This window comes from Ranitomeya variabilis, chromosome 1 (assembly GCF_051348905.1).
Source record: "Ranitomeya variabilis isolate aRanVar5 chromosome 1, aRanVar5.hap1, whole genome shotgun sequence".
Lineage (NCBI taxonomy): Eukaryota > Metazoa > Chordata > Amphibia > Anura > Dendrobatidae > Ranitomeya > Ranitomeya variabilis.
In genome coordinates, this window is record NC_135232.1 from 335248498 (window position 1) to 335272334 (window position 23837).

Sequence of the window (23837 nt, forward strand, 5' to 3'; positions counted from 1 at the left end):
GGCTTAGAAAAACTGATGTAAAATACTGACCTAATACTGATAGTGTGACGCCGACCTAAGACAGTGATGGGGAACTTTTTTTCTGCCAAGGACCATTTGGATATTTATACCATCCTTCGGGGACCATATAAAATTTTCAACTTGAAAATTACCCTGCTATATTTGGTCAAACATTTAATTAACTCATCTCTAACTGCTGTAACTGCTTCTCCTTGGTGAGGCTGTTATGTTAGGTGGTATGGATGATGTTGCTACTCGTAACTGCTTTTCCAGATTTGTATCGGTCTGGAGCGTAGGTGACTATTTGTGATGATAAGTTTTGTAAAGAACTCACAGCAGTAAGTAGTACCGAACACAGATGTATATTAAACTGCTGGTCTCCTCACTGTGGGAAACTCATCATTGCTCACATTACATATATAAAACTCAAACAGTGGGAGATCTGCAGTATACACATAGGAGACACAGAGTCTGCCATATACATCACATAGGAGACACCAAGACTGCTGTATACATCATATAGAAGACATCGAGATTGCTGTATTTACATCAGAGGAGATGTGGGGCAGGGTTCTATACATCACAGGAGATATGGGTCAGCATTCTATATATCACAGGAGATATAGGGCTGCGGTATATTCATCAAAGCAGACAAAAGGCTGCAGTATATTCATAACAGAAGACATGGGGCAGTGGTATAGTCATCACAGGAGACATGGGGCTGCAGAATAGACATCACAGAAGACTCTAGGACTGCAGTATATACATCACCGGAAACATGGGACTGCAGCATAGTCATCAAGGCAGACACGGGACTGAGGCATAGTCATCACAGCAGACATGGGGCTGCGGTATATACATGACAGGAGACATGGACTGCAGTATAGACATCACAGGAGGAGACATTGGGCTGGGGTATAAAGACATCACAGGAGCAAGGGGCTGCAGTATAGATGTCACAGCGGATGCCGCGTTACTGTGGGACAGGAGCGCATTGCACGAAAACTCAGACCACAAAGTACGTCCTGACTCTGGCACTGGCCAGCGGTAGGATATGATCTTTCACTGCATGTGCCACAGAGTTCAGTAATGAGCACTGCGTGCACGTGCTTGCAAAGTAAGAAGAAATTAAAGGGTTGTCAGCCAGCAAAATGCAGAGTCGGCCCAAGCACTGTGATTCCAGGAAACCCCTGCTTTAAGAAACAGCTCCAATAACTGTACTGTCATTGCAATTGATCCTTTACCTTCGTGTTTATCACATGACCAGGACAAATTTTCTATTAAATGCCTGTAAATATAGAGATAGCTGTATTTAACCATTTAGGCTAACTTTCCACAATGATTATTTAGTAAGATTTTGATTTTGCAGATTTTCTTCTGAATTTCTGCAGCTACTACCTGAAATAGGGAACTTGCATTTTCACTTCTTTTTTACGTGCATTTTTTAAATGAGTTTTTATCGCATTTGTTCAGCTGCATTTTTTGTCCTTTTTTTGGTATATCTTGTTTCTAGATAAAACTGCTGTATTTTGGATACTTCCTGTTACTTAGCTTTTTTAAAAACTTTATTGATAACTTCAGGTGTGGAATACATGCGTCTATATTGCGTTAACACTGTGGAAACACAAAAAAATTGCATAAGTGTTTTTTTTTATCTGCGGATGAGGAAATCATTTAATTCAGGCTTATGTTACAAATCTCTAAATTAATGCATATTTACAGTAAGAGTAGAGTATTTGACATGTTGCAGATTTCAAAATCACACAGCAAATCAAGTTCCCAAGTGTAAAAAAAAGCCCAGTGGGCATGAGACTTCTATAAATCCCAAACATTTTGTTGGGACTGTAAAACACTGTGTTTTTTGACAACGGATACATGCAGAGGAAAAAACGCATTAAATATTAAAAGCCACCATCACCACCATTTTTGTATTCCCATGCAGTCTAGCCTCTGCCTGGTCTTCTTAGGAGATTGTCACATTTGCTTTATATTGCCATACCAAAGTATTTCAGTCAAATGATCCCCATAGGCGGAGTGTAATAAATAAGTGAATGTTAATAAAAAAAAAGGTAAAAAAATAAAACCGAAATGTTTGATTTTTTTCCCAATTTAAAAAATTAAAAATGATAATAAAAAACATATTTGGTATCACAGTGTCCGCAAAAGTCTGATGTATGAAAATCTAAAATTAAGTAACCTGAACAGAAAACACTGTAAAGAAAAAATTGAGAAAATCAGTGTTTTTAGTTATCACTAGCGATGAGCGAGTGTACTCGTTGCTCGGGTGTCCTCCGAGTATTTATGACTGCTCAGAGATTTAGTTTTCATCGCGGCAGCTGAATGATTTACAGCTACTAGCCAGCTTGATTACATGTGGGGATTCCCTAGCAACCAGGCAACCCCCACATGTACTCAGCCTAGCTACTAGCTGTAAATCATTCAGCTGCAGTGATGAAAACTAAATCTCCGAGCAGTCATAAATACTTGGCGGTCACCAGAGCATGCTCGGGAAAACCCGAGGAACGAGTACACTCGCTCATCACTAGTTATCACGCATCCTCCCGAAAAAAGGAGTTGAAAGCTAAAAAAATCTTGAATGTACCCTAAGATTGTACCAATAAAAACTACAGCTTGTCACACCAAAAACAAGCCCCCATACAGGGAGAGATCAAAGAAAAAAACCTTACGGGTCTTAGAAAATGGACACACAAACCAATATATTTTACATACAAAGTTTAGATCTTTTTTACCACTAAAAAGTAAAAAAGCTATCCAAGTATAGTATCATCGAGAATGAACTAACACGGAGAATTGTTTATCCAATGAACACTATAAAAATAATGACAGAGTTGCATTTTCTCACAAATTCACCTCCCATGGATTTTTTTTCCCATCTCAAGAAACAAGCAATCATATGGCTATGTCGACCAAACAATAAAAAAAGTCATGACTATTGGATAATGTGGAGGGAAAAAAAAAGCTCAGAAACAAAAATGGGCTCAGATAGGAAGGGGTTAAACTACAAAACTGACTGTGTGATTTTCAGGCATAACATAGTCTTATAATTTGATCTGCAGTAACATTTTTTGAGGTGAGGTTGATGCACAGCCATGGCTGCACAATTGGGTACTTGTCAGGTATCTGGTTGAGAGAGACATCTGGGCACACATTGGAGAAGAGTGAAGCCACTTCTTAAGCTGGCAATACATATACCCTAGTTATCGGTTAAACCATCGCCTGGCCAAACAGTTATTTCACAACCTTATCTCATGGCACAAGCCAGAGTATCTCGAGTCAAATACATCTGATCCTCCTTTCCCAGATGTATGGCATTTGCTTTAGTTGAGGGGCACCCATAGGTATATTTTTGGCAGGAACCATTAATAGTGTATGGGCAGTCTGCGTCTGGCTTTTCTATCATGTTACGCACAGCGCTCAATGAGCCCTGTGTACATAGCAGAGGATGTTCTGCATCTTCCTCTCTAGGACTCGGTGACTTATCATGTGATCTGTGAAATGACAGCCCTGAATCAGACTACCAATAACAAGGCTGTCTTCCCTTGTAACTAGGGCTGGTAGGATAGCTTCAGATACAAAGGAAAAATGTGAACGACAAGCTGATCCTATCACACGGAGGAAAATAATCCTGATAGTCCACCTATTAATAAGTTATAGGTGATATAGCAGCACATACATACTATTGATGCCTACTCATTAAGAACAAAAAAGCTTTAAATGACTTTATTAAGTTCTTTAAAATGGATAGCCAACACAAAGAAAAGATTGGTGGTGGCCTTACTCACAGCAACCCCACCGTTTACAGTGGAGTGGTGCCTGTTATAAAATCAAGGAGACTTGTGCTCACTGTGTTCCAAAGCATCTATTTTAAAGAACTAGAAAGTGAGATAAATTATTTGCAATCTATCCTGTTATTAACAGTTTATTAGGAAATTGCTATTTATCCAATGTACAAATTCATTGTTTTAAGTAAAGCCAAAACTGCCTTTGCTTTAAGAAATGTAACAAAGTTTTATGAACTTTGTTCAGTTCTGCTTGGGCAAAATTCCATTTATAGGTTAAAAAAAGAATATCATACAAATAAAGACTATTGTTTGGAAGAACTGTTGTGTCAGTAGCATCTTCTAGTTACACCTACCTGGCTAGTGCCATCTCTTGCTTCTGTCTTGCTGTAACCTCTGCTCTTCTTGCGGCCTCTACAGCTCTCTCCACCTTCTCTCTCCCTTTTCCTCTTCGTAGTGGAAACAGACTCTTGACTTTTCCACTGGCCAACATGTTCATTTTATATTTTCCCTCTTCACGTGACCCATCAGGATATGTGGTTCTACCATAGCCATGCCTTCGATTTCGCAACCATTCTCCTTCGTAGCAAAGGCCGTTGGACCTTCGACTTACTCCATACCCACTGCGCCGGTCACCCTTCCATTCACCAGCATAAGTCTCTGTTTCCCATGCAGCAATTGGCAACTCAGATTCTGTTTCTGCTACACTAGCACTTGAACCATCCTGACTGGCACTTGACCCCAAAGATCCTCCAGCTCCTCTTGTTTCACTTCTTATAGAACTGCGTTGGCTGTCTCGACCACTTGAAGGTGCTTTGGTGTCTGATCCACGATGTAATCGGAAACCACTGAGTATGAGAGAACGTGTGAAAAAAAATCCTCTCTTTTTGGGCTTACCACTGCCTCCAGGTCCAGGGCCATCTGATCCAACCCCTCGAACTTTCAGTACAAAACCTCCACGTGAGCCAGAGGCTGGACTTCCTGGCAGTAGTTCTGGATTGGCATGAGAATGGGGACCAGGAGAATGTGGCAAGGAATTCAGGGTTGGTGTTCTAGGAGAACGTAGGAGTGCAGCTTGGTGATATGGGACACTCTGTCGTACCCCATATCCATGACGCTTACCAGTCTGCCACTGTCCTTGATATGTACCTGCAGGGAAGAAAAAGAATTAAAAGTCATGTCGGCATACAATTAATTGGTCATTATACAGATCTTTGCTGTAGTAGTTGACTAGTCATTCCAAACATGGCATGTTATTACCTAATCACAGTATTGGTGATAGCTTGCTGATTGCTGGGGGGCTCCCTGTTGGGACCCACTTTGATCCTGAGAACAATGCCCTGAAAAGCCCTGTTGGAATGGATTTTGGATTTGTGGTTGTACATGCACGCCACCACTATGGCAGTCCCATGCACAGTGAATGAAGCGGTGGCGCATAAGCATAGCCTTCACTCCATTGAAATTATGCTTTGCAAAGTTGGGACTGGTATTAAGTTATCACATATTCTAAGGATAGGTGATAACTTGACATATTAGGAATAATATTTTAATATCAGAATTATCAAAATATATTGTGACAGGTTCATTTTACCAAAGCAGAGAATGTTTTTCACTTTGCAGCGTTTATGGACTGTGTCATATGTGTTAGGCAGTAAGTAAAATCCATTAAAATATAGATGATTGAGGTCTTACCTCCATCTGAATATGTCTCCACACCATATCCATCCTGCTGTCCATCTGTCCATAGGCCTTCATATCGTGCTCCGGAGAGGCTCTCTCTCACTCCAAGCCTTCCTTTTAATCCATGTGTCCACTCGCCTCGATACAGCCATCGCCCTTTGTGCTCTTCACCCAGCCCATTTCTTTTGCCTTGGTCCCAGTATCCACGATATGTGTTACCACTGGGCCACGTATAAACTCCCAGAGATTCGAATCCATTACTCCAAAGGCCACTGTATTCTCCTTGCCTCGTAGGGCCCTTGCATACGCCATATCCATGTGCTCGACCCTCATGCCAGTCTCCCACATAACATCCACCATCTGAAAACCCAAATGTTCCCCCGCTGAACATGCAAAAGCCGGTCTCACATCGATCTCGTCCGACCCCCAGTTTGCCTCTTAATTGCCTGTCCCACAATCAATGCATATTTAGTTTCTCTGTCTCCTATGGCGTTCACACATTGATGTATAAAAAGTTGGATTCATGTATACACTCAGTCTATTTAATTTCTATTTTTCACCTTTTTCCTCCTAGGCAAGTTTCTATGAATTCAAGATTAAATTTATTTTATTGCCTGTCCCTATACCTGTGTTTCCATTGTCCAGGTAGAAGCTCTTATCCAGTCCCTAATGGTCTTTCACAGTCAATCTCAGTTTGGGCACATGACTACTAAAAATACCTAAAAAAGAGAAAACATGACAGTTACACCAAATACTATACGTGGTTCAGTGAGTTTACACTCTGTTGTCAATGCAGTGAGAATGGAAAGCCACATTCTTTTTCCAGCTCTGATAGGGGACACTGGGGGGGTCAGACTTCATCTATTTCTATTTTACTATTGGTTCATGAGATGATTCACTTCACCAGACAATATGTAAATTATTAATGAGGCATAGTAAAAAAGAAACACGACTGGCAGCATGATTGTGAGCAGACTTTGGGGAGCCTAACAAAGAGAACAAATTAGACAGTGTAGTATCTAAATGTAGAAAAGTCAAGGTTTACGGTATAATGGGCACATATGGTGTCTTATGGTAATACGTACGATAGCATGGCTCAACCAAGGGATACGCACATTATCGAAAATGTGTCTGCCAACCTTAAAAAAGCAAAGCACTACTATTTCTAGGTCACTGACATGCATGTATGTACAGAACACATGCAAATATTACAGAAAACAAGCTACGTAGTCATTATTATGAATAGCAACATAATGGCAGGTATTGATTCCAGCAAGTGCACACAGGGGGGATTATCAGATGGGCACCTATTCATCCCGGGGTAGGAAATGCCCAAGATAACGTGGCAATGAGCCCAGATATAGCGTGCGGCACCACAATCAGACACCTATGTACATGGCACACATTACATTACCATCCCCTCACTCACACACAGCTCCTCACTCACCTCTCGGTGCTTATAGATGCAGGTCTGAGACGGCTGGAGGGGTGGAGGATGGAAAGGAGGAGGAGAGCTAAATATGGAGGGGCTTCTGTCAGGGTGGAGATGTGCAAAGAGGGTTAGTGGTGGCCAGGAGGGGGAGGAGGGCTGGAAGTTTGGAGCATTTATGATATCCAGTCAGTGGTAAAGATGTGCTGTGGGCGAACGAGAGATGATGGGTGGGGGTGGAAGAGGGGTGGATATGGGGAGGGAAGTTGGGGTCATTTGAGGTGACTAAATATACACTGATGCCCAGGTTGCAGGGCACCTTGTTTACTTGGCACAGTGTAAACGTCATCAATTAAATATTAGATATATGAAACCTATAAGCATGCTAGAACTAAATGCATGTATCGGCAGCAATAAATGCAGGTTTTGGCGGATCATCTGCCATTATTTACCTATGTATACACATGCACTATAGTGTATACAGCTCTGCTCATCAGCACACAGCCTTCTTTTTCTCCCTAGCAACACCTTGCAGCTGGCCCCTGACTACCGTCTCCATGGTAGCAGAAGGAAGAGAGAGGCAGTCCCATGGAAACAGTTGCCATGGAAAAGAGGGCTGCAGCATCCCCTGCTATCTTGTTACATACACACTGACAGACATAAACATGGATACAGCTAACTAGGCTCATAAATTCTAATCAGGCCTGCCATGTTCTTATTTTCCTACCGGCGGTTATTCACCTGTGAATGATGCTGCTAGCGTGCAGGACGCTGATGTGATGGTTACCGAGATGTCTTCATTTGCACAAGGAGTGATATGTACATTGTACAGGTCTGGACTGTGTACAGTGTCTTTTATACAAATTAACGAAGAATGAATGAATGTAATATAAATATGCTGGAATTGCATGTATATTCCTAAAATATTTATTGGTTAAAGGGGCATGCAAAGGTGTACTTTTAAACGCCTTGGGCTTCTTTATGATGCTCATCATCTTCGATGCCCTGCAGCTCTCATTTTGGCAATCACGTGGTCCCCACTTACTGGTCCTGTTCCCAACACACCAGAAATGGCGGGAAATGCCTACCAAGCCAATCACAGCTGAGAACAGGCACCACTGTGGACAGTGATTGGCTGAGTGATTTCCAATGTGTCTAGGATGGGTCCAGGCGAGCACCAGAATGAGAATCCATGAGGTTGGGTTTTATTTCTTTTAGACTGTGTGCACACGTTGCAGATTGGGGTGCAGAATTTTCCGCACAAAATCCGCATCTCCTGGCAGAAACCGCAGGTGCGGATTTGCCGTGGATTTTGTGCGGTTTTGATGCAGATTTTGTGCGGATTTCATGCATTTTTTTTACCACTGCGGATTTCTATAATGGAAGGGTGCAGAAACGCTGCAGATCCGCACAAAAGAAGTGACATGTACTTCTTTTCAATCCGCAGCTGATTCAGTGCGGGGATTTTTCCGCACTATTAGCACAGCTTTTTTTCCCTATTGATTTATATTGTACAGTAAGTCACTGTGCGGAACTGCAGCGTTTCTGCGCGGAAAAATCCGCTGCGGATCCGCGCTAAATCCGCATTGTGTGCACACAGCCTCAATGTATTGACACAGTGTGAGTCAATTAACCCCTTAGTGACAGAGCCAATTTGGTACGTAATGACCGGGCCAATTTTTACAATTCTGACCACTGTCACTTTATGAGGTTATAACTCTGGAACGCTTTAACGGATCCCGCTGATTCTGAGATTTTTTTTTCGTGACACATTGTACTTCATGTTAGTGGTAACATTTCTTCGATATTACTTGCGATTATTTATGAAAAAAATGGAAATATGGCGAAAATTTTTAAAATTTTGCAATTTTCAAAATTTGTATTTTTATGCCCTTAAATCACAGAGATTTGTCACGAAAAATAGTTAATAAATAACATTTCCCACATGTCTACTTTACATCAGCACAATTTTGGAAGCAAAATTTTATTTTGTTAGGGAGTTATAAGGGTTAAAAGTTGACCAGCAATTTCTAATTTTTACAACACCATTTTTTTTAGGGACCACATCACATTTGAAGTCATTTTGAGGGGTCTATATGATAGAAAATACCCAAGTGTGACACCATTCTAAAAACTGCACCCCTCAAGGTGCTCAAAACCACATTCAAGAAGTTTATTAACCCTTTACGTGCTTCACAGGAACTGAAACAATGTGGAAGGAAAAAATGAAAATTTTTTACTTCAGAACCATTTTTTTTTTATTTTCACAAGTGTAAAAACAGAAATGTAACCATAAATTTTGTTGTGCAATTTCTCCTGAATACACCTATACCCCATATGTGGGGGTAAACCACTGTTTGGGCGCACCACAGAGCTTGAAAGTGAAGGAGCACCGTTTGACTTTTTCAATGCAGAATTGGCTGGAATTGAGATCGGATGCCATGTCACATTTAGAGAGCCCCTGATGTGCCTAAACAGTGGAAACGCTCCACAAGTGACACCATTTTGGAAACTAGACCCCTTAAGGAACTTATCTAGATGTGTGGTGAGCACTTTGAACTCCCAAGTGCTTCACAGAAGTTTATAACGTAGAGCCGTGAAAATAAAAAATCGCAATTGTTTACACAAAAATGATCTTTTCGCCCACAAATTCTTATTTTCACAAGGACAAAACAGGAGACAGGAGAAATTAGACCACAAAAGTTGTTGTCCAATATGTCCTGAGTACGTCGATACCCCATATGTGGGATAAACCACTGTTTGGGCGCACCGCAGAGCTTGGAAGAGAAGGAGTGCCGTTTTACTTTTTCAATGTAGAATTGGCTGGAATTGAGATCGGACGTCATGTCGCGTTTGGAGAGTCCCTGATGTGCCTAAACAGTGGAAACCCCCCCACAAGTGACACCATTTTGGAAACTAGACCCCCCCAAGGAACTTATATAGATATGTGGTGAGAACTTTGAATGCCCAAGTGCTTCACAGAAGTTTATAATGCAGAGTCGTGAAAATAAAAAATATTTTTTTTCCACAAAAAAGATTTTTTAGCCCCCAAGTTTTTATTTTCACAAGGGTAACAAGAGAAATTGGACCCCAAAAGTTGTTGTCCAATTTGTCCTGAGTATGCTGGTACCCCATATGTGGGGGTAAACCACTGTTTGGGCGCACGGCAGAGCTCGGAAGGGAAGGAGCGCCGTTTTGGAATGCAGACTTTGATAGATTGGTCTGCGGGCGTTATGTTGCGTTTGCAGAGCCCCTGATGTACCTAAACAGTAGAAACCCCTTACAAGTGACCCCATTTTGCAAACTATACCCCCCAAGGAACTTATCTAGATATGTGGTGAGAACTTTGAATGCCCAAGTGCTTCACATAAGTTTATAATGCAGAGTCGTGAAAATGAAAAATATTTTTTTTTCCACAAAAAAGATTTTTTAGCCCCCAAGTTTTTATTTTCAAAAGGGTAACAGGAGAAATTGGACCCCAAAAGTTGTTGTCCAATTTATCCCGAGTACGCTGATGCCCCATATGTGGGGGTAAACCACTGTTTCTGCGCACGGCAGAGCTCAGAAGGGAAGGAGCACCATTTGACTTTTTGAGCGCAAAATTGGCTGTCGTGTTTGGAGACCCCCTGATGTACCTAAACAGTGGAACCCCCCCAATTCTAACTCCAACCCTAACCCCAACACACCCCTAACCCTAATCCCAACCTGATCCATAATCCTAATCACAACCCTAACGATAATCACAACCCTAACCCCAAAACAACCCTAATCTCAACCCTAACCATAACCCTAATCAAAACCCTAAATCCAACACACCCCTAATCCTAATCTCAACCCTAACCTCAAACCTAACCCTAATCCCAATACACCCCTAACCCTAATCCCAACCCTAACCTTAACCCTAATCCCAAACCTAACCCTAATCCCAAACGTAACCCTAATGCCAACCCTAACCCTAATACCAACCCTAATCCCAACTCTAACCCTAACTTTAGCCTCAACCCTAGCCCTAACTTTAGCCCCAACCCTAGCCCTAACTTTAGCCCCAACCCTAGCCCTAACCCTAACTTTAGCCCCAACCCTAGCCCTAACCCTAACTTTAGCCCCAACCCTAGCCCTAACCCTAACTTTAGCCCCAACCCTAACCCTAGCCCTAACCCTAATTTTAGCCCCAACCCTAGCCCTAACCCTAACTTTACCCCTAACCCTAACCCTAAATTTAGCCCCAACCCTAACCCTAAATTTAACCCTAACCCTAACTTTAGCCCCAACCCTAAGGTTACTTTCACACTTGCGTCATGTGGCATCCGTCGTAATCCGTCGTTTTGGACAAAAAACGGATCCTGCAAATGTGCCCGCAGGATGCCTTTTTTGCCCATAGACATGTATTGCCGATGGATGGCCACACGTCGTGTCCGTCGTGCACTGGATCCGTTGTGTTTTGGCAGACCGTCGTCACAAAAAAAAGTTCAATGTAACCTTTTTTTCGTACATCGCGTCCGCCATTTCTGCTCATGCGTGGCCGTAACTCTGCCCCCTCCTCCCCAGGACATAGACTGGGCAGTGGATGCGTTGAAAAACTGCATCCGCTGCCCACATTGTGCACAATTTTCACAACGTGCGTCGGTACGTCGGGCCGACGCATTGCGACGGCCCCGTACCGACGCAAGTGTGAAAGAAGCCTAACCCTAGCCCTAACCCTAGCCCTAACCCTAAATTAGCTCCAACCCTAACCCTAATTTTAGCCCCAAATCCTCTCTCCTGCCGGCCGGCAGATGGCAGCAGAGAGCGGGCGCACTGCGCATGCGCCCGCCATTTTCTTTCCATAGGAAGAAGCTGGCGGGCAGGAGGGGACGCAGGAGGACCCAGGGACAGCGGTAAGTATAGCAGGGTCCCCGAATCCCCCTATTTCTCTGTCCTCTGATGTGCCCGCCATTTTTTTGCCGGAAGAAGCGGGAGCCACGAGGAGCACCGGGGACACAGGTGAATATCGGGGGGCTATCGGGGATCCCATTTCTCTGTCCTCTGATGTGCGATCACATCGGAGGACAGAGAAATTAAAAGGGAGATCGCTTTTTTTTTTGCGATCGCCGGTAAATGGTTAATTACCGGCGATCGCAACTGGGGGGTCGGTAAAAAAAACCCGAATCATGTTCTCTGGGGTCTCGGCTACCCCCGGCAACCGGGACCCCAGAGAAAATCCGACTCTGGGGGGCGCTATTCACTTTTTCCACAGCGCCGTTAATTAACGGCGCTGTGGTTTAAGTACCCTTACCTGCCGCCGTTAAAAGGCGTATTGGCGGTCATTAAGGGGTTAATGCACCACTCCAGTGTTTGTTGTTTTATTTCAGGGCTGGAGTGGTGGCACTAATGCAAGTTTCCTGCCCCAAGTGTTCTAATACACCTAGCTGCCGTTTGTCATAAACACTCATTGTAAGCATGACAGATGGCCTCAATACAGACAGAGTGTCAGTCAGGGCCGGGGGTGCGGTTACAGTGGCCGCTGTCTATACTCAGAGCGGTGACTGAACCGGCGCCGCCCCTATGACTGAACACCGAATGGTGAGGAGAACAAAGACCACTTTCTCCTCGCTGCACTCGGCTGCATGCAGAAGCCAGCCAGCACCATAACGCTTAACCTGACGATTAACCGCATATCTGCAAGTCAACAGCATTATTCCTGGTGACAGGTTCTTAAATCTGTTTATGTAAGCACATTGTGACAAATGCTTCTTATTGTATATTGCTGCTCTCATAGTCTTACCAGACTTGTCCAAATTTGGGTCTTTGCATATATTGTATGTATTGCTGAGATATTGTTTATATGTTGTAACTTACAGTATGTTATTTTCACCCATCCAGAGTGACTGAATAAGACCCAGGACTGGGTCAAAACGTTACCCATGTAGTTTTGTTTTGCTGGACTTCATATTTTCCTGAACATACAGTTGAAACTAGAAATTTAAATACACTTTAAAAAGACACATATGCATGTTTCTCTCAATATCTGACAATATCAGAATAAACCTTTCCCATTTTAGGTCAATTAGGATTAACGTAATTATATTTGCCAAATGCCAGAATAATGAGAGAGAGAGTATGTTTTAATTTTAAAGCATTTTTATTACTTACTGCAAAATCAAAAGTTTATATACACTGAGATTACTATGCCTTTAAACAATTCTGGACTGCCCATATGATGATGTCATGCGTTTGGAAGCTTCTGATAGATTTTTTTGCAACATCTGAGTTAACTAGAGACACACCTGTGGATGTATTTTAATGCACATCTGAAACACACTGCTTCTTTGTGTAGTAGGAAAGTCTCAAGAAATCAGCCAAGATATCAGGATAATAATAAATAATTGTGGACTTGCACAAGTCTGGCTCATCCTTGGGTACAATTTCAAGATACCTGAAGGTGCCTCACTCATCTGTACAAACAATTATACGCAAGTACAAACAAGAAGGGAATGTCCAGCCATCACACCGCTAAGGAAGGAGACGGGTTCTGTGTCCCAGAGATGAACGTGCTTTGGTCCAACATGCGCATATCAACCCAAGGACAAAAGCAAAGACCTTGTAAAGATGATGGCGGAAGCAGGTAAGATTGTGTCAATATCCAAAGAGAAACGGGTACTGTATCAACATGGGTTGAAAGGCCACTCTGCCAGAAAGAAGCCATTACTCCAAAAGAAACATAAAAAAGCCAGATAAATGTTTCCAAATGCACACAGGAACAAAGACCCTCATTTTGGAGACATGTACTGTGATCTGATGACCCTCTCCCCTCCAGGAGTGTCCGCACATCGCTCCCCCTCGGCGTGCGACATCACTTCCGGTTTGAACTGAAAGTCGTCCCATTCACTTTAGCACCAGCTTAGTGATGGGCATGCCCCTACCTCGGCCCAGCCTCCAGCCAGGAGCGGACGCCGGGGAGCCCGCAGTGGGAAGGAAGCCACAGACACAGCCCCAGGGTCCATAAGTGACGCGCGTACGATGACCAAGCTGCTCCCGCCGCGGACCTTGGGAAGGGAAACATTTATTTGCACTTGATTTTTTGGATATATTTTTTTAATTTAGATCAAATCTTGAATTCTATTTTGATCACTTTTGGCACTTTATTTTGCACTAGCACTTTAGTAATAATTCAGAGGTCTCAAACTGCATTCCTTGAGGGCTGCAAACAGGTCATGTTTTCAGGATTTCCTTGTATTGCACAGGTGATAATTTAATCACCTGCACAGAATGATTCCAGCACCTTGTGCAATGCTAAGGAAATCTTGAAAACACGCATGGTTTGAGGCCCTCGAGGAATGCAGTTTGAGACCTCTGTAATAATTAGAATTTTTTGTTTAAAAATCTTCTATTTATTTTGTGGCTTATATGATTGATCAAGAGATTTGGGGAATATAAATTTATGAACATTGTATACCAAGCTGCTACATAGTGATTATTGGTTCCTGTATCTCCTATTTCAACACCTTTTTCCAAAATTGTAATCTTTTATTCTTTATCTAATAAATGTTATCCTTTTATTACAAAATTATTGTTGTTGGCCATTTCTATTTTGCACCTATTAGATCAGAAGCAAAAAATGTGTATATAAAATCCGCTTCGTTGCGGTAACCCCATGACAGCATTCAGCAGTACTGATGACAGTTCTTGTGCTGAATTCAATACTGAAGGTTATTATGGTGCTGTATTCATGTACTGATGGTGGTTCTGGTGATGCAGTCATGCAACTGATGGTGGTTTTGGTGCTGTATTTCCGTACTGATGGTGGTTCTGGTGCTGTATTCATTTACGGATGATGGTTCTGATGTTTTCATGTGCCATTAGTTGTCCTGGTGATGTGTTTGTGTACTGGGGGTTGTTCTGATGCTGTATTTATGTATGTATTATTTATGTAAACACTTGAAATAGATCACTCTGTTTGTAATGCCTATAAAATATATGAGTTTCAGCTTTTGTATTGAACTGAAATAAATTAACTTTTTGTTGATATTATAATTTTGTGAGAAGCACCTGTATTTCAAGTGTTTATTTCTGTTAATGTTGACTATTATGGCTTACAGCCAATGAAAACCCAAAAGTCATTATCTCAGTAAATTAGAATACTTTATAACACCAGCTTGAAAAATTATTTTAAAATCCGAAATATTGGCCTACTGAAATGTATGTTCAGTAAATGCTCTTAGTACTTGGTCGGGGCTCCTTTTGCATCAATTATTGCATCAATGTAGCGTGGCAAGGAGGCGATCAGCCTGTGGCACTGCTGAGGTGTTATGGAAGCCCAGGTTGCTTTGATAGCAGCTTCAGCTCATCTGCATTGTTGGATCTGGTGTCTTTCATCTTCCTCTTGACAATACCCCATAGATTCTCTATGGGGTTAAGGTCAGGCAAGTTTGCTGATACTGTTGTTTTTAAACCAGGTATTGGCACTTTTGGCAGTGTGAACAGGTGCCAAATCCTGCTGGAGAATGAAATTTCCAGCTCCAAAAAGCTTGTCAGCAGAGGGAAGCATGAAGTGCTCTAAAATTTCCTGGTAGATGGCTGCGCTGACTTTGGTCTTCATAAAACACAGTGGACCTACACCAGCAGATGACATAGCTCCCCAAACCATCACTGATTGCGGAAACTTAATACTAGACCTCAAGTAGCTTGGATTGTGTGCCTCTCCACTCTTCCTCCAAACTCTGGGACCTTGATTTCCAAATGAAATGCAAAATTTACTTTTATCTGAAAACAACACCTTGGACCACTGAGCAACAGTCCAGTTCTTTTTCTCGTTGGCCCAGGTAAGACGCTTCTGGCATTGTCTATTGGTCATGAAAGCCTTGATACAAGGAATACGACACTTGTATCCCATGTCCTGGATAGGGCTGTGTGTGGTGGCTCTTGAAGCAATGACTCGAGCAGCAGTAAACTCGTGAATTTCCACCAAATTTTTGAATGGCCTTTTCTTAACAATCCTTTCATGGCTGCGGTTATCCGGGTTGCTTGTGCACCTTTTTCTACCACACTTTTCCTTCCACTCAACTTTCCATTAATATGCTTGGTTGGCAGCACAGTGGCTCAGTGATTAGCACTGCAGCCTTGCAGCACTGGGGTCCTGGGTTCAAATCCCACCAACGACAACATCTGCAAGGAGATTGTATGTTCTTCCCGTGTTTGCGTGGGTTTCCTCCCACATTCCAAAGACATACTGATGGGGATTTTAGATTGTGAGCCCCAATGGGGACAGTGCTAATAATGTTTGTAAAGCGCTGTGGAATTAATGGTGCTATATAAATGAGTAAAATAAATAAATTTAAAAAAATACAGCACTCAGTGAACAGCCAGCTTCTTTAGCAATGACCTTTTGTGGCTTACCCTCCTTGTGGAGTGTGTCAATGACTGCCTTCTGGACATCTGTCTTCCCCATGATTCTGGAGCCTACTGAAACAGACTAAGGGACCTTTCTAAACACTTAGGAAGCCTTTGCAGGTGTTTTTTGTAAATTATTCTAATTTACTGAGATAATGACTTTTGGGTTTCCATTGGCTGTAAGCCATAATCATCAACATTAACAGAAATAAACACTTGAAATAGATCACTCTGTTTGTAATGACTCTACATATGAGATTCACTTTTTGCATTGAAGAACTGAAATAAATTAACTTTTTGATATTCTAATTTAGTGAGAAGCACTTGTATGCTTATTTTTTGTATTCCTTTATTTTTAGTGAGTCTAAGGGTACCGTCACACAGTGCCATTTTCATCGCTACGACGGCACGATTCGTGACGTTGCAGCGTCGTATAAGTATCGCTCAAGCGTCGTATACTGCGGTCACACGTTGCAATACACAGCGCTGGAGCGATAATTTCATGACGTATTTGCGATGTAGAAGCCGTTGGTCACTGTGCGCACATCGTATACAACCTGTGTCACATAATGCAATCATGCCGCCACAGCGGGACACTAGACGACGAAAGAAAGTTTCAAACGATCTGCTACGACGTACGATTCTCAGCGGGGATCCGGATCGCAGTAGCGTGTCAGACACAGCGATATCGTAAATGCATCGCTGGAACGTCACGAATCGTGCCGTTGTAGCGATCAAAATTGCACTGTGTGACGGTACCCTTAGGGTATGTGCACATGTCCGGATTTCTTGCAGAAATTTCCTGAAGAAAACCGGAAATTTTCTGCAAGAAATCCGCATTTTTTTTTTGCGTTTTTTTTCCATTTTTTTCGCGGTTTTTTTAGCATTCTGCAAGCGTAATTAGCTTGCAGAATGCTAAAGTTTTCCAACCAATCTGTAGCATCGCTTGGAAAACTGACTGACAAGTTGGTCACACTTGTCAAACATACTGTTTGACAAGTGTGACCAACTTTTTACTATAGATGCTGCCTATGCAGCATCTATAGTAAAAGATAGAATGTTTAAAAATAATAAAAAAAATAAAAAAATGGTTATACTCACCCTCTGCAGACAGCCGATCTCAGCGGCGTCCGTTCCTATAGATGCCGGTGTGGTTCAGGACCTTCAATGACGTCGCGGCTTGTGATTGGTCGCGTGAGTCACATGAGCGGTCACGCGACCAATCACAAGACAGCGACGTCATCACAGGTCCTGAACCACACCGGCATCTATAGGAACGGAAGAGAAAGCATGCACCGGAGAGGCTGGAACACTTCGGGGGCCATCAGAGGGTGAGTATATCACTATTTTTTATTTTAATTCTTTTTTTTTGACCAATTATATGGTGCCCAGTCCGTGGAGGAGAGTCTCCTCTCCTCCACCCTGGGTACCAACCGCACAATCTGCTTACTTCCCGCATGGTGGGCATAGCCCTGTGCGGGAAGTAAGCAGATCAATGCACTCCTAGGTGTGCGGAATCCCCGCAATTCCGCATTTTTAATGAACATGTTGCTTTTTTTTCCGCGATGCGATTTTTTCGCGGAAAAAAATGCAACATTTGCACAAAAAATGCGGAATACCCTGTAAATAATAGGAGGCATATGTTAGCGTTTTTTTCGCGTTTTTATCACGTTTTTATAGCGAAAAAACGCGAAAAAAACGCGAAAAATCCTGAACGTGTGCACATGGCCTAAAAGGTACAGTTTCTCCTTGTGGAGACTGCCAAGTCAGCCGAAGGAGACTTCTAGGCTATGCAATGCTGCATTTGTCATTTAAATATGCAAATAATCTCTTCAGAAAGTCAGCAGGCTAGAATGCTAGTGCCGCCTATTAGAAGAAGCAATCCTAAAAGTCCATAATGACCCTTTAAGGGTATGTGCACACATTGCAGATTGGCTTGAGGATTTTTCCGCTCTGAATCCGCATCTCTTGGCAGAAAATGCAGGTGCGTTTTTATGCGGGTTTTTTTTGCACGTTTTTGATGCGGATTTGTATGCGTTTTTGAACGCTAAATAAAGATCTGTTATTGAACAAAAAAAAAAAAGATTTGTGATGTCATTTCTTGTTTAACCTCCTCTTTTACATTTGTCCAACCCACACTCCATTACACACAGATAGACAGATAGATGATAGATAATAAATAGATATAAATCTAGATACGTAAATAGATAGAAGGAATGAAATAGATGAAGATCTATAGATAGAAGGAATGAGATGGATAGATAGATCTATAGACATATCTATACCTAGATTGATAGATATTATCTATCTATAGATCTATCTACACTCCCTGACAGAAGTTATGTCGCTTATCCATGTTATGCAAATAAAAGCTTATAACCGGACGTTAAATTCATCCATTGGTTGTATAAATTATTCTGTTGAAAGCTGAAACCCTCCAAAATGTGGTTTAGGTTAAGAAAATAAATTGGCATCAATGCAGAAATATTGCTCAGTAGTGTTGAGCATTCCGATACCGCAAGTATCGGGTATCGGCCGATACTTGCGGTATCGGAATTCCGATACCGAGTTCCGATACTTTTGTGGTATCGGGAATCGGTATCGGAACCATATTCATGTGTAAAATAAAGAATTAAAATAAAAAATATGGATATACTCACCTCTCCGGTGGCCCCTGGATCTTACCGCTGTAACCGGGAGCCTTTGTTCCTAAGAATGAGCGCCTGAAGGGCCTTCGATGACGTCACGGCTTCTGATTGGTCGCGTGACCGCTCATGTGACCGCTCACGCGACCAATCAGAAGCCGCGACGTCAGCCGCGACGTCATCGAAGGTCCTTCACGGGCTCATTCTTAGGAACGGAGGCTCCCGGTTACAGCGGTAAGGTCCAGGGGCCGCCGGAGAGGTGAGTATATAGATATATATGGATATACTCACCTCTCCGGTGGCCCCTGGATCTTACCGCTGTAACCGGGAGCCTCCGTTCCTAAGAATGAGCCCGTGAAGGACCTTCGATGACGTCGCGGCTGACGTCGCGGCTTCTGATTGGTCGCGTGAGCGGTCACATGAGCGGTCACGCGACCAATCAGAAGCCACGATGTCATCGAAGGCCCTTCACGCGCTCATTCTTAGGAACAAAGGCTCCCGGTTACAGCGGTAAGATCCAGGGGCCACCGGAGAGGTGAGTATATCCATATTTTTTATTTTAATTCTTTATTTTACACATGAATATGGATCCCAGGGCCTGAAGGAGAGTTTCCTCTCCTTCAGACCCTGGGAACCATTCCGATACTTTGCGTCCCATTGAAATGCATTGGTATCGGGTATCGGTATCGGCGATATCCGATATTTTTCGGGTATCGGCCGATACTATCCGATACCGATACTTTCAAGTATCGGACGGTATCGCTCAACACTATTGATCAGTTAATGGACACAGAATGGTCAGATTTTGGCAAGACAAAAGTTTTGTTGCCTGGTCATATAATGCACCCAATCCTGGTTTACATCCTCATCTGTGCTCAGTAAATGATTGGTTAATTAGTGTGTGTGTATAAAAAGAAACCCAGCACCCCAGACCTTCACTTGACCTGCATCTTGAGCTCTGACAACATGCTAAAAATCTCTGCGATCAAAGCCTGGATTATCAAGAGGCTGAAGACCAGATCCACTGCAGGGGTGGCTGGCACCTTTAATGTGTCTCAGCGTCAAGTACAAAGAATTAAAAAAAGATTTGAAGAGACTGGAGATGTGTTTCACAAGCCCAGTTCCGGCAGACCCCGCAAGATAACTGCTCAGGAGGAACATTTGTTGGTTAGAAAATCCAAAGCAAGCCCCTCTTCCACTGCAGCAGAGCTCCAACAGGCCTGGTCACCTCAAGTCCCTGTGTCAACTAGAACAGTTTGTAGGATTGCTGCAGGAGACCTACTGGAGCCCATATGGATCCAAAATACACCCAGAAGTCAGTTAAATTTGGTGGTGGAAAGATCATGGTCTGGGGTTACTGTTATGATCCTTAGTGGTTGAGGATCACAAACTACTCCAGCTAAGTAACATACATAGGACAAGCTCTAGGGAGGTGGCAAACTGGACTGACCGCAAATCTGAACCTATCCAAACATACTAGAAGTAGCCGGTGAACGTTTCTAAAAATCCTAGACGTCTCGAGCCAGCCTGAGGAACTAACTACCCCTAGAGAGAAAGAAAGACCTCTCTTGCCTCCAGAGAAATAATCCCCAAAGATATAGAAGCCCCCACAGTTCACAACAGTACCCCCCCCTTGAGGAGGGGTCACCGAACCCTCATCAAGACCCCCAGGGCGATCAGGACGAGCCGCGTGGAAGGCACGAACCAAATCGCCGCATGAACATCAGAGGCGACAACCCAGGAATTATCCTCCTGACCATAGCCCTTCCACTTCACCAAATACTGAAGCCTCTGTCTAGAGATACGAGAATCCAAAATCTTCTCCACCACGTATTCCAATTCGCCCTCGACCAGCACCGGAGCAGGAGGCTCAACAGAAGGAACCACAGGTACCACATACCTCCGCAACAAAGACCTACGGAACACATTATGAATGGCAAACGATGCTGGGAGATCCAAACGAAAAGACACCGGGTTAAGGATTTCCAAGATCTTATAAGGACCGATGAAGCGAGGCTTGAATTTAGGAGAGGAGACCTTCATAGGAACATACCGAGAAGACAGCCACACCAAATCCCCAACACGAAGTCGGGAACCCACACCGCGGCGGCTAGTTGGCAAAGCGCTGAGCCCTCTCCTGTGACAACCTCAAATTGTCCACCACATGGTTCCAAATCTGCTGCAACCTATCCACCACAGAATCCACCCCAGGACAGTCAGAAGGCTCAACCTGACCCGAGGAAAAACGAGGATGGAAACCAGAATTGCAGAAAAAAGGCGAAACCAAAGTAGCAGAACTAGCCCGATTATTAAGGGCAAACTCGGCCAATGGCAAAAAAGTCACCCAATCATCCTGATCAGCAGAAACAAAACATCTCAAATAAGTTTCCAACGTCTGATTAGTTTGCTCGGTTTGGCCATTAGTCTGAGGATGGAAGGCCGACGAAAAAGACAAATCAATGCCCATCTTAGCACAAAAAGTCCGCCAAAACCTGGACACAAACTGGGATCCTCTATCAGACACAATATTTTCAGGAATGCCGTGCAAGCGAACCACATTCTGAAAAAATAGAGGAACCAAATCGGAGGAAGAAGGCAACTTAGGCAAGGGCACCAAATGGACCATCTTGGAAAAACGATCACACACCACCCAGATGACAGACATTTTCTGAGATACCGGAAGATCCGAAATAAAATCCATGGAAATGTGCGTCCAAGGCCTTTTCGGAATAGGCAACGGCAAAAGCAAACCGCTGGCACGACAACAGCAAGGCTTAGCCCGAGCACAAATCCCACAAGACTGCACAAAGGAACGCACATCCCGCGACAAGGAAGGCCACCAGAAGGACCTAGCCACCAAATCTCTGGTACCAAAAATCCCAGGATGACCCGCCAACACCGAAGAATGAACCTCGGAAATAACTCTGCTGGTCCATCTATCCGGGACAAACAGTCTCTCTGGTGGACAACGGTCAGGTCTATCCGCCTGAAATTTCTGCAGCACTCGTCGCAAATCTGGGGAAATGGCAGACAAAATCACTCCCTCTCTGAGAATACCAGCCGGCTCAGAAACTCCCGGAGAGTCAGGCACAAAACTCCTAGAAAGTGCATCAGCTTTCACGTTCTTCGAACCAGGCAGATATGAGACCACGAAGTTGAAACGGGAGAAAAACAACGACCAACGAGCCTGTCTAGGATTCAGGCGCTTGGCAGATTCAGAGTAAATCAGATTTTTGTGATCAGTCAAGACCACCACATGATGTTTAGCTCCTTCGAGCCAATGTCGCCACTCCTCAAATGCCCACTTCATAGCCAACAACTCCCGATTACCAACATCATAATTCCGCTCGGCAGGCAAAAACTTTCTTGAAAAGAAAGCACATGGTTTCATCACAGAGCCATCAGAGCTTCTCTGCGACAAAACAGCCCCTGCTCCAATCTCAGAAGCATCAACCTCGACCTGGAAGGGGAGAGAGACATCTGGCTGACATAAGACTGGAGCTGAAGAAAACCGGTGCTTCAGCTCCCGAAAGGCCTCCACGGCCGCAGGAGACCAATTAGTCACATCAGAACCCTTCTTGGTCAAATCCGTCAAAGGTTTAACCACGCTAGAAAAATTAGCGATGAAACGACGGTAAAAATTAGCAAAACCCAAGAACTTCTGAAGGCTCTTAACAGACGTGGGCTGAGTCCAGTCATGAATAGCCTGGACCTTGACTGGGTCCATCTCCACAGTAGAAGGAGAAAAAATAAAACCCAAAAAGGAGACCTTCTGTACTCTGAAGAGGCATTTTGAGCCCTTCACAAATAAAGCATTAGCACGCAGGACCTGAAACACCATCCTGACCTGCTTCACATGGGACTCCCAATCATCAGAAAAGACCAAAATGTCATCCAGATAAACAATCATAAATTTATCCAGATATTCTCGGAAGATGTCATGCATGAAAGACTGAAACACAGAAGGAGCATTAGAGAGTCCAAAAGGCATCACCAAGTACTCAAAATGGCCTTCAGGCGTATTAAATGCTGTTTTCCATTCATCTCCCTGCTTAATGCGCACAAGGTTATACGCACCACGGAGATCTATCTTGGTGAACCAACTGGCACCCTTAATCCGAGCAAACAAATCAGACAATAGTGGTAAAGGATACTGAAATTTGACTGTGATTTTATTCAGAAGACGATAATCTATACAAGGTCTCAAAGAACCGTCCTTCTTGGCCACAAAAAAAAATCCTGCACCAAGAGGGGAAGAGGATGGGCGAATATGTCCCTTCTCCAAAGACTCCTTTATATAACTCCGCATCGCGGCATGCTCTGGTATAGAGAGATTAAAAAGTCGTCCCTTAGGGAATTTACTACCAGGAATTAAATTTATAGCACAGTCACAATCCCTATGAGGAGGCAGGGCACTGGACCTGGGTTCATCAAATACATCCTGGTAGTCAGACAAAAAGTCAGGGACCTCAGAAGGAGTGGAAGAAGCAATAGACACCAACAGAGCATCGCCATGAATTCCCTGACAACCCCAACTTGACACAGACATAGCTTTCCAATCTAAAACTGGATTATGAGCCTGCAGCCATGGCAGACCCAAAACGACAACATCATGCAAATTATGCAGAACAAGAAAGCGAATCACCTCCTGATGTACGGGAGTCATGCACATGGTCATTTGCGTCCAATACTGAGGCTTGCTCTACTGTTATGATCCTTAGTGGTTGAGGATCACAAACTACTCCAGCTAAGTAACATACATAGGACAAGCTCTAGGGAGGTGGCAAACTGGACTGACCGCAAATCTGAACCTATCCAAACACACTAGAAGTAGCCGGTGAACGTGTCTAAAAATCCTAGACGTCTCGAGCCAGCCTGAGGAACTAACTACCCCTAGAGAGAAAGAAAGACCTC

The 23837-nt window shown here is 43.4% G+C and overlaps 1 protein-coding gene across 2 annotated transcripts in view; it reads right to left on the reverse strand.

The window, feature by feature from the left end:
• JPH4 (junctophilin 4) overlaps positions 1–7451 on the reverse strand; it is a 64659-nt gene extending 57208 nt beyond the window's left edge. Inside the window, exons 1-3 of one of the 2 annotated variants that reach the window (XM_077299220.1) lie at positions 6928–7451; positions 5493–6199; positions 4157–4949 (exon numbers count right to left, since the gene is read on the reverse strand). In XM_077299220.1, the coding sequence (XP_077155335.1) occupies positions 4157–4949; positions 5493–5871 (1172 nt within the window). In that variant the 5' untranslated portion in view covers positions 5872–6199; positions 6928–7451. The remainder of the gene's footprint in view (positions 1–4156; positions 4950–5492; positions 6200–6927) is intronic. The other variant, XM_077299225.1, reaches the window with a different exon arrangement.
• Positions 7452–23837: the final 16386 nt, after the last annotated feature.